At 51.6% G+C, this 11,624-nt stretch overlaps 1 protein-coding gene and 1 pseudogene across 2 annotated transcripts; one reads left to right on the top strand and one right to left on the bottom strand.

The window, feature by feature from the left end:
* Nucleotides 1–453: 453 nt before the first annotated feature.
* LOC308242659 (cytochrome c oxidase subunit 7B, mitochondrial-like) lies at nucleotides 454–1,811 on the bottom strand (annotated as a pseudogene). The gene is made up of 2 exons: nucleotides 1,739–1,811; nucleotides 454–787 (listed from the first exon to the last, which is right to left on the bottom strand). The product of its transcript is annotated as a cytochrome c oxidase subunit 7B, mitochondrial-like (transcript).
* On the top strand, nucleotides 1,705–10,486 carry RPL22 (ribosomal protein L22). Its single transcript, XM_080656793.1, has 4 exons — nucleotides 1,705–1,821; nucleotides 3,580–3,684; nucleotides 6,497–6,621; nucleotides 8,676–10,486. The coding sequence occupies exons 1-4, from the start codon at nucleotides 1,810–1,812 to the stop codon at nucleotides 8,818–8,820; spliced, it is 387 nt and encodes a 128-aa protein (XP_080512919.1). The 5' UTR covers nucleotides 1,705–1,809; the 3' UTR covers nucleotides 8,821–10,486.
* Nucleotides 10,487–11,624: the final 1,138 nt, after the last annotated feature.

Raw genomic sequence — 11,624 nt, 5'->3', positions numbered from 1 at the left:
ATATTTTATTGATATTTTACAGAGAGGAAGGAAGAGGGATAGAGAGCCAGAAACATCGATCAGCTGCCTCCTGCACACTCCCCACTGGGGATGTGCCCGCAACCAAGGTACATGCCCTTGACCGGAATCGAACCCGGGACCCTCCAGTCCTCAGGCCGACGCTCTAGCCACTGAGCCAAACCGGTTTCGGCGAGCCGCTGTGATTTTAATTTAGAATATCCTGAATTGTTTTTCTTCTTGGCACAGTCAATCGACTGTAGGCCTGGGGAAGAAGACCCTTGCTATTCAACTTGTGGTCCATGAACCAGCAGCAGCAGCAGCAGCAGCTCCTGGGAGTTTGTGAGAAACGCACCGTCTCAAGCACATGGGCCAATGACGAGGACTCTGCATTTTATTTTATTTTATTTTGAAGGTTTCAAATGTACTTGATTTCTCCAATCATGCCATATTTTAATGGGCACACAGTGCTTTCACTTGCCATCAATTATGCGTTGGTTTTGAAATAATTCATTATCACACCAACTGGGATGATTAATAATCTCTCCATTCCTTTGGGGTGACTCTGCCAACAGGGGACAGGTTCCATTCTGTTCCAATTTGTGTTGCTGTATATGTCCATGTAGCACACAAAAAGTGGCTCCGCTAGCTAAAATAGCATTGCCATATTTGTCATGGAACTCAGGTGTCCTTTTCTGGTGGATCTGCCTTGCCATTGTTTGCTGAATGCTTCGAACTGGGAAACGACTTAGCGCGTTTTTGGCCAACGGAAACAAGGTGAAGCTGAAGACTACACTACACTACAGCAACTGCAGCTGCCGGTTGTTGGAACTTTGAGTCAAGTACCCTTGCGAAGACATTTTATTTTAAAGAGATTTTTATATAGACACCTTATAACTAAGGCTATATGAAAAGATGTTCCCCCAAACATAAAGCTGGGAACTCTCTAGGCAACTTTATTTAAAAAAATATTTTTATTGATTTCAGAGAGGAAGAGAAAGGGGGAGAGAGATGGAAACATCAATGATGAGAGAGAATCATTGATTGGCTGCCTCCTGCACGTCGCCTACTGGGGATGGAGCCTGCAAGCCGGGCATGTGCCCTGACCAGGACCGGGTTCATGGGTCGAGGGTCAACCACTGAACCACACTGGCTGGGCTAGGACTCTGCATGTTCCCCGGGCCCCCAGGAGACTCCTGGCGCCAGGCCAGTTTGAGAAGCACTGGCAGAACTGGAAACCAGGAGGAGATCAGTGGGCGGGCGGCCTGCATTTAAGATTGTGAAGGGGGTCGCACAGGAAGCGTACCTGACCGTGGCAGGACGGGCCAGCGCTGGGAGATACGGCCCCAGCTTCCAACGGAGTACCAGGTAGGAAGAAGCCAGAGGGCCCTCGATATTGGGACCCCAGGGCCACAAAGGGCCTGGCCTCTCCTCCCCACGTTGATGGGTTCCCCTCCCATCCTATTAGCTGGTAATTCATGCTCTGGTGAATTTCTTTTTCTTTCCAAGCCTCTGACACGTAGAGCGTACCCCTTTATTTCTCTTTGGGCTCGATCTGCTCGGGCTCCCCCACTCCAACCCTTCGCAGTGAGACAGTCCACCCAGCCCCTGCCCATCCTCCAGGCCTTCGACAGGACCGGCTTTGCAAACAGGAGAAAGCAATCGCTCCCCGATGGTACAGAGCAGGGTGCCGTGATGACCAAGGGGCGTGGCGGAGCGATTGGTACGGCCTGGGCCCTACGTGCTCTGCGCGCTGCGGCCTCTTCGCGTCTGCGCAGTGCGCTCGGCTCCCTTTCTGCCTCCGCAGCCGCCATGGCTCCCGTGGTTAGTATGGCTCCGCGTGAGGCCTCGGCTCCGGGACTAGCACGTGGGCCTCGCGGGCCCGGCTCCTACGCGGCTCGCGTGGGACGGCGTTCGGCAGCGTCCGCCCGGGGCTGGTCTGGCAGGCGGGCCGGCTAGGGTCAGGGCCGCCGCCCGGCTCCGCACGCCGTGGGCGGAGGAGGCCGCGGCCTGGGGCCCGGGAGGCAGATCCGCAGCGCCGGGAGGCCGGGGCTCGGGCCCTAGATGGCGGCCAGCGGGAAGCTGGGGTGCCGAGGCTGCGGCCTGGCCGGCCAGCGGCGCCTGGAGCCCGGCCGGCGTGAGGCAGCCGGGGTCTGGGCCTCGTTACCTGGGCGGAGGGCGGGAAGGAGAAGGGGTCCTGCCACCCCTGGGAGCAGCGCATCCGGGGAGCCTATGGCCCGGACTCGGGGACGAGTGGCAATGTCCACGGAAGGTGGTGTGATTTCAGGGAGAGGCCCGAGTTTGAGGACCCCTGTAGCGTCCCCAGAGGAAGTTAGTACAGGACGCCGCCGGCCAGACCCTTTCGGTTAGGGCTGGGTTCCCGGCGCCGGGCAGGGACGGGACGGGGCGGCGCGGCGCCCGCGTGTCGCTGCCTGCGGATCGCGCTCTAAGCTGGTCGCTGGGAGAAAGTTGGCTTCCTACCCTCCCCTTTATGTTGGGACGCCCCCGTTAACATTTTCGGCTCATTTGCTCTTCTCAAGTGGGCTTTTGATGCGTCTGTGCATTTGTGTGTTTTTGGTTTAAAACTGTGATGGCAGGGTTTTTTGTTTTTTGTTTTTTTTTTTAACTTGCTGATTGTATATTTCCGGGGGAGTTCTGAAAGCAGCCCTCTGGACTGTAACTAGGAGGAGAGGCCTTTCAAAAGGCAGTGGTTTTTGCAGTAGCTGAATGTTTGGAAAGTTGGCCCAATTATCGCAAGTTTTAGATGAAGTTCTTTGAAGCATAAAGGGGGCTTTAGGGAGTGTTGTTGTGAAGGTATTTTTAGATTCTGCAAAAGCTTTTTAGAGTGGCGTTATAGGTAAGTAGATTGTACAAGTGCTTTTTTAATGGTGTTGGAGTTTGTACAGGGAGAAGGTTGATGGAAGCTCCTTTGTGAGGCTCAAGGAACTAGAACCGTGTGGGATATATGCCAGCTGATGGTTTGAAAATGCCAGAAATGGTTGACAGTAGAGTTGTAACTAGAACCAAGGTTCGCCTTACCCTCCTCTGGCTGGGTGTGTGAGATTCTAGGATGTACAGTTACCTGGCTGCTCTGAGGAGCGAGGTGAGACAGGTTTCAGGGAGAACCGGCTACTCTGGGCCAGGACCCTGGTCCGGAGAGTCAGGACAAGTATTGATTTTAGATTAGAGTTGTTTTAGGTATGCAAGCATTTGTATGTCTGTGCCTGCATCCCGGAATGAAAGAAGTACTTCCGGGAATTTCATGACAGAGAGGGGAAAGTATTTCATTGGGGCTCATAAGCTAACAGACCTTCATGCCCTTCGAGACTGGGGAGGCTGGAAGGTGTCAATGGGTCAAGAGTTCCGGAAGGATCTCCCCTTGGGAAAGGCCTCAGCTTGCCTGTCGTCCTGTCCCTCCTCCGTTCTTGGGCAGAGGATGGCTCTTGGCGCCCTTGGAAGGGAACCCAGCTCTGGGTTTTGCATTTGAACGGGCTTTTACACCCTCCGTGTTTCTGGTTGTTTGAATTTTTTTTGTGTCGATGGGAGCTGGTGCCATCATCTCTGTTTATGTACTCTTCTTAGAAAAAGCTCATGGCGAAGGGGGGCAAAAAAAAGAAGCAGGTTCTGAAGTTTACGCTCGACTGCACCCACCCCGTAGAAGATGGAATCATGGACGCTGCCAACTTTGTAAGTTGTGCCCTTGATGCCAAGTAATGGACTTTGGAGGTGCGGCTGAGAAGACCTGCTGGAGCTTCTGCTCCCGGCTCACGGGGCCGCTCAGGTTCTGGCTCTGCTTGAACTGAGCGTGGTCCAGTTTCTCAGTCTTGGTGCCTGTGTGTGTGTGTGTGTGTATGTGTGTGTGTGTGTAACAGTTGCAATGAATAGACAAGTGGGGCTGCAGCACATCTGCTAGAGACCTGCCTCCTTTGCTTGTTTTCCTCCTTTAGTGTCCCAAAACGATTTTCCTTAAAAATTACCGGGAAACAGGCAGACTTCCTCAGATCCACATCCCCTTTTGCACTCTGGTGTGATTGAGCATGAAGTGACAGACCCTCATCCTCGGGGACAAGGGGCTGCCTGGGGCCTGGCCTGGCCCTGCCTGCTGGACTGCAGAGCATGGGCTGGTGGCAGCATCTCCGCAGACTTCCCTGTCCTACTGGGTCAGAGCTTCGTGCTTGTGGTGAAATGTCCTGCATGCTGACTTGTAATGGGAGCGTGGGTGTTTTTAGGTCTGTCTCTGCATTTGGCCTGTTCCCCGATAGTCCTCTATTTCACTTAAATACAGAAAAATCAACCTTGCCCTGCCAGTGTTGCTCAGTGGTTGAGTGTTGACCCATGAACCAAGAGGTCACTGGATGATTCCGTCAGGGCACATGCCCAGTTTTGGGACTCAGCCCCCAGTAGGGGGCATGCAGGGGGCAGCTGATCCACGATGTTTGTCTCATTGATGTTTTTATCTCTATCCCTCTCCCTTCTCTAAAAATCAATAAAAACATTTAAGCCAAAACCGGTTTGGCTCAGTGGATAGAGCGTCAGCCTGCGGACTGAAAGGTCCCGGGTTCGATTCCGGTCAAGGGCACGTACCTGGGTTGCGGGCACATCCCCAGTGGGGAGTGTGCAGGAGGCAGCTGATCGATGTTTCTCTCTCATCGATGTTTCTAGCTCTCTATCCCTCTCCCTTCTTCTCTGTAAAAAATCAATAAAATATATTAAAAAAAACATTTAAAAAACAAGCACATCGCTTTACTACTAGATAAGAGTGCATAGGAAATGAGTTCTAATTTAGATTTCCTATAAGGAACCAGATAGCAAAACGGAAGAAACTAAAGACAAAGTGAAGGCAAATCTTGGAAACAAGGAGATTGGAAACCCACGTTTATGAGCTCCATTGAGTGGAGAATGTGAGGAGGAAAATGAAAAAATGAGTCAGCCTTGCTACACTGACTCCGCAGCTCGGCTTTGGCATTTCACTCCTCTCTGGTGACTGCGCCTGAGGAGTCAGGCTGCTTCTTTTCTCCCTTCCCTACGCTCACCTGTGTCTGTGATGGTCTTTCCTTCGAGAAGTCTCCCTAGGGTAGAAAACGAGTCCCTTAGGAGTCCAAGGTGCAGAAGTCGAGTTCTGACCTACTCACTTTACTCACCCAGTTTATTGTGTATTGGAGGTTTAAATAGAGGATTGTGGGAATTGCAGCTGAAAGGGACTTCCTATCATTGCAATAGAAAGAAAACAAAAAAACAAGGGGGGAAAGAACCAGAAAGAATATTCCTTTTTGGACAAAGACCCCTGAAGCCCACAGAGGTCAAGGACCAGCCGCGGCTGCCACAGGGCTTGCTGAGAGCCCGTCTCCGGGCTCCTGGGCCTCCGCCCCTCCTGCACCAGGCATGTGGCCCCGGAGCAGATCGGGGATAGTTTTGGTCACCATTTTTTTTGGTTAATCCTCCTGAGGATATTGTTTTCATTGATTTTAGAGAGTGGAAGGGAGAGAGGAGAGAGAAATATCCATGTGAGAGAGCCCAGTGCATTCCACCTGGGGCGGGGAACCTGCAACCGAGGTATGTGCCCTTGACCGGAATCGAACCTTGACCCTTTGGTTTTGGGCGGACGCTCTAACCAGTGAGCACACCGGCCATGGCGTCACCGTGTCTGCTCCTTGTACTCGGAGCAAAGCTGAGGACGATGCTTTGTGCTCCTCACGTTCAGAAGTTGCTGTAACGTTGGCTGCCTACAGCAAGCTTGGAGCATTTGGCCCCGGCTTTCCTGTCTGCTGGATCTTTGACCCGTGAGTCAGTGTCTTCCATGTAGACACACATTTGATCTTGTGTGGAACCAGTCAAGCATGTTCATGCTAGGATTTTGTTTTCTTTTTTTTTTTTTTTTTTTTTTTTAAATATATTTTATTGATATTTTACAGAGAGGAAGGGAGAGGGATAGAGAGCTAGAAACATCGATGAGAGAGAAACATCGATCAGCTGCCTCCTGCACACCTCCCACTGGGGATGTGCCCGCAACCAGGGTACATGCCCTTGACCGGAATCGAACCTGGGACCCTTCAGTCCGCAGGCCGACGCTCTACCCATTGAGCCAAACCGGTTTCGGCCTAGGATTTTGTTTTCATATTTGATTTGTAAATAAAGTTGAATAGTGCTATTAAAAAAAAAAAAAGATTTGCGAGAGAGAGGGAGAGAGAGAGAGAGAGAGAGAGAGAGAGAGAGAGAGAAACATCAATTGGTTGCCTCCACACACGCCCTGACCGGTAATCGAACACACCACCTTTTAGTGTACAGGACAGTGCTTCAACCAAGGGAGCCACACTGGCCAGGGCGGTAGTGCTATTTTCTAATCGCTATTAGATTTTAGGTCATATATTAATAGCTAAAGATTTGCTATAATTTCCACGAAAGATTGAACATTAAAACAACTTCAGTGTAAGTAGCGTAAAGATCTGGTGAGATGGGTGACGTCGTCACTGCTAATTGGTCAATTGGATGGTTTTTACAGGAGCAGTTTCTTCAGGAGAGAATCAAAGTGAACGGGAAAGCTGGGAATCTCGGCGGAGGGGTTGTAACCATTGAAAGAAGCAAGAGTAAGATCACTGTGACGTCTGAGGTGCCTTTTTCCAAAAGGTAGGGGAGCTGGTGCCCGCACCCGCAGGAGGACCCCGCCCTGGGTGCAGTGTGTGGCCGCGTGTGTGTGGAGTCGCATCTGAACGGGAGCAGTGCCCGTGCAGGGGGCAGTGAGGGCAGGCATGCCGCCGTGGTGGTGACAGGTGTTCACTTCCTGGTCGAACTGCAGGCCGTGAAGAGGGCAGGCTTGTGTAGACGGCGTTCTCCAAGGTGGCGCTGCTCCTCTGCCTCTGGGCCTCAGGGACGCTGTCCATTTTAATTCTGTGTTTCCCTGCCTGTAGATATTACCATTGTATGAGGAATCTGAAATCTCAGGTTTTTTACACAGGAAGTGAGAGAGAGATGGACAGAAACATCACTGTGAGAAACATCAATGTGTTGCCTCCTGTAGGCACCCTGACAGGCACCCCCAACCTGGGCATGTGCCCTGATCAGGAATCAAACCCTCGGCTTTTTGGTGGCACGGCAACCCTCCAACCCACTGCCATTCGGCCAGGGCTGTCTGGTTATTGCTTTGAGGATGAAGTTAAAACACCACAAGTTGCTAAAGAACTGGGCATGTTTATACGCAGCTCCTAGCCCAGAGCTGGGCATATTCACAGGAGTTTTTTGTTTTTTTTTAATCAAACTGTATCAGTGGGAAAGTCAAAGGTGTGTGAGGACAAATTGGTTATAGTTAAGCCTTTGAGTTTATTAATGAGATCAGTTGAGAGGTGACTTAAAAGCGTGAGTGAAGGACTCCTATTCCGCCTGGCTGACGGGTTGGATAAAGGGGTTGTTGCAGCTCAGGGAGGGACTCCAGGGTGCACACCACCAACTTGCTGGCTTTCCGGAGCCCTGAGGAAGATGCTGTGATCTTCCTGTGACCTGTCGTTCACCAACCTCGTGAGAATGTCTCCCAACACAGCTTACTGCGTTTCCACGCACTTCCTGCTCTTCGCCCAGTGGCAGGGACAGGAGCCCCCCCTCTGTGGAAGCTCTCCTATCTGGTGAAAGAAGCTTTCTTCCCTTTGGCCACCCAAGGTGCTCCCGGCCTAAACTTCCTCTTGCTTGTCTTCGAACTTCTGCAGCTCTCCACTTAGCTGCTCCGCATCATTCGTGTATGAAAAATCTCAAACAGCTGAAGGCATGCGGTAGCAATAACAAAGGAACAAAGAATACTCTTTAGCTGGAACAGCAGAGTGGGTTATTTTTATGTCGGGAAACGTGGATAGAATTGAACTGAGGTCTTCACATCTTTGGGAAGATGACTGTTGGCGTAGCGCTGTTGAAGTGTTCATTTCTTGGAGATGGGACTGTTCCCGTTAACATGTGGGTCCTTGTTGGCATGCCAATTGGCCTGTGCGTCTCATTCGTCCTCTGAACAGTCAGATGGCATGGCTCCTGTTATAGAGGGAGAAAGTGGTGTGAGAGGGTGCTTTGCCCAGCAGTGGGTTTGCTTGGCGCCTGGTCCCCCTTCTCTCTGGCGCTGGGAAGGTCTGGAGTAGATAGAACCCAGGGCCGCTTAAGCAGACAGGAAAGTGAGGGGCTGCTCTCCCTGCAGCGCTGGGGCCAGGGTGGCGGGTGGCAGCCTGTCCCGGGCATTGGGTGGTGAGGTTCACGGCCGAAGTGAGCATACATAGCACAGCCCTCAGAAGCAGCCCCAGAGCCTGAACAGCCGCCCCTGGGGGTCTGACTCGGGAGGGTGATGTGGAGCTCCCTGGAGACCTCGTGCTTTCTCAGAACAGGCACTGAGGTGGTGTGCTTGTCAGTTGACCATGAACTCTTTCTCCAGTGGCCACGCAAAATCGTTTCATAGGCGTTTGCTATTGTTTCACGGACAACTCTTACATCTTGTCTGTTCTCATTTTTATTGCCAGTTTAGAGGAAAGGTGGCTCTTTGTTGTTAGACCATTGGCCTGGTATGTTTGCCTTATCTTTGCCCTTTTTTTAAAGGTGGGGAAACACCTTGAATTGTAATGACTTTGAATGCAAGGGCTTCATAAAAGTTACAGTATTTGAGAATAAGGAAGGCCGAGTGTTTAGAGGCATTTTCAAATGTTCTCTCTCTGCAGGTATTTGAAATATCTCACCAAAAAATATTTGAAGAAGAATAACCTACGTGACTGGTTGCGCGTAGTTGCTAACAGCAAAGAGAGTTACGAATTGCGTTACTTCCAGATAAACCAGGATGAAGAAGAGGAGGAAGATGAGGATTAAAGCTCATTTATCTGGCAAATTTTGTATGAGTTCTTGAATAAAACTTGGGAACCAAATCGGTGGTTTTCCTTGTATCTCTACAGCGTGGATTGAACAGAAAACGGAAATGGTAGTAAAAGGGCTTCACTTGGGACGCCACTCACTTTGTAATTAGACTCTTTCTGCTTGAAAATGTCAGTTCTCATGGGAGTCACACCAGAATAGGAGAGGAAGGCCCCCAAGGGAACTGACAAGGGTTTGACATCGATCGGGTGTAAGGGCGTGGGGATGTGAGCTCTGTTAGTCACTGTTTTGCTTTAAAAAGTGACAGCTTCATCTGGCGCTTTCCTTGGATTGCGGGGTACAGCAAACTCGGGCTCCTTAGCCAGTGGAAGCAAACCAGTGACTTCTGTCTGAGCTCCTCCTGGTGGGGACATGGCAGTGCCGATAAAGACGCAGGGTGCCGGGCATTTGTCTTTTAGGTTTGATTACAGTTATTATGTACGTTAATCTGTTTTCTTCCTCTAGAAATAAACTGGTCCTTTGGCGATGCTGCGCACTCCGCTGCCCCCGGGAAAGGGTTTGGAGGCAACTCTAAAAGTCCCAGGTTTTAAATTGAAAGTGCACAAAATGAATTTGTAAATAGTCCTTGTTTGTCCAAGTCTTGGCAACACACTGTCACTCCAGCAGGGGGAGCTGGAGATGAGGAAGAATAGAGCTTCCAGATGTCAGCATCTGCGCAGGTCCTGGGTGGGAATTCTCTGCTGCTCAGACCCCAGTCTCTTCACAGGGGGGGTGGGGGGTGGGGGATGGGCATGAGGGACAAGTGATTGGGACAGAGTTCAGATGCCCGGGGACAGTCACTCCACGCATGCAGGCCGTGGCTGGGTGTCATGCAGCAGTCATTCTGCAAACGGGCACTAAGCAGGACCCCAGCCTGCTCCTGCGTGACACGGGGCAGCAGAGGGACACGAGGGCTCACCTCGGGGTCTTGCCGTTGCAGAGGCCAAGATCTGCGGAGGCGACCTCAGGCTGTGCAGATGTGATGGTTGCTGACAAAACCAGGTTTTTTCAAGTGACTTTGGAAAGAGACCCTGATGCCTTATGGTGCCCTTCTAAAACAATTCTGCAGGAATGTCTGCGTTGTCTTAAGACTCTGGTGTGTAGAATCACGTTTTGCGGAGCTTGCCTGCAGCTGACCGCCACACCGGGGGTTCCTGTGCTCGGCCAGTGGCGTAGCCGGGACTTACGTGCTGGAGTCCTCCCTCTGGTTGCCTTGAACATGCTGAGCCTTTGCACTTCCATTTGCCATGATGAAGGCTCTAGCACCTTCTGTTTCTGTGCACATTTCCCACAGCAGAGTTGTTTGCATGCCTCCCCTCCCGGAAGGGGGTTTCTTTCACATTTAACGGAGGCTGCGGTTGCTCCTGCTCTCCCCCGGCGTGATGAGGTCTGTGTAGTAAGTGTACGACGTGGGTTTGCACGTTTTACTTGTTCGTTGCATTGATGTTGCCCTGTAGTCATTCTCTGTAAAATATTGACCCTGGGCTGAAATTAGCATATACTTTAAAAAAACCCCAGGTTTTAAAACTTGTAATAAAATTGGAACATTGCTTTTTCTATGCCTTTTTGAACTCTTGTAATTGAGTTTTGATCACATTTTATATTAAAGTGGCTAACATGTGGCTACTGTTACTGTGCAAGGGTTTTTTTTTTAAGGGATTGCCATGTTGATCTATTTAGAAGCAATTTAGCTTGTCCTCACTGACTAATTGCTGTTGACAGTGATCTGGGTCTTCATTACGTTGAGAAGAAGATGTTCCTACGCCCGTTTCCACCTTCGCTGTGCGGCTGCCTCAGTGAGGCCCCAGTGACCAGAGCTGAGCTCTCCAGTGGAGCGTTGCCTCCGTCTTCGCAAATCAGTGCCTTTCTCTGAGGGGGCGATGCCGTGAGAACCTGCCTCACATTCCACCCGTTCACCAGCTGTGCCGGAAACACTGCAGACCGCTTTCCTTTGTACCTGCCTCGTGAGTCACCTGCCTGATCTGAGAGGCACAGGAGCAGATTGGGTCCCGGAGCGTCAAGCTGAGATTTAAGATCATAAGGGAAGCGAAATAGGAAGTTGGAACAGCCTTGTTCTCAGCGGACTGGTCCCACCAGCACGTCTCGCTTGGAGGTTTAGTATTTGCTGTTTTCCTTTCAAAAGCCGCCTTGACCCCTCCCTGCTTTTCCCGGAGGGGCGGCCTTGGCCCAGAGACCGGGGCCTGAGCTCCCCATGTGTCAGAAGCATGGGGGCAGGCAGAGGGTTCAGTCCTATCAAACACATTGAAAGACAGTTGGTCAGAGTCCCAGGGTGTGCTGGGGTATTTAGAGCTCAGCCTCTTTAGGGGACACTTGGTTTCTTGGGAGGTGAGCAGGACTCCTGCGAGGCTAGGATAACCTCAGGAGAGCCTGGAAGTTGGCTTTGGGGGCCCACTTCCATTCCTTCCTCTTGCTGCTGTGGTCCTTCCTGTGACCCCTCCCCGCCCCCCAAGCTTATCAAGTGGGAGGGGACACACCTAGGATGTGGGTCCCTGATGGGCCAGTTACAGACTTGGCAGTACCAAGGGACCCTGGACAGAGCAAGGCTGATGGGGGCCAGAAGCCACCTTGGGGGAGCCTGGCTGAGTTGTGAGCAGCCTTTGCTTTGGGGCACTCGGCTGTGGTGGCGCCTCTTTCTGGAAGGTGAGAGGCCCGGTCCGGGGCGGTGCCATCCCAGCCAGGAGGCCTTGCGGAGGAAGCAGGGAGGGCTGCCTTAAATGGTGCCAGGAGGGTGCTCGTCCACA

Source organism: Plecotus auritus (assembly GCF_963455305.1).
Source record: "Plecotus auritus genome assembly, chromosome: 2".
Taxonomy (NCBI): domain Eukaryota; kingdom Metazoa; phylum Chordata; class Mammalia; order Chiroptera; family Vespertilionidae; genus Plecotus; species Plecotus auritus.
Note: the sequence above shows the minus strand (reverse complement) of the source record. Positions and strands in the feature narration are given on the sequence as shown.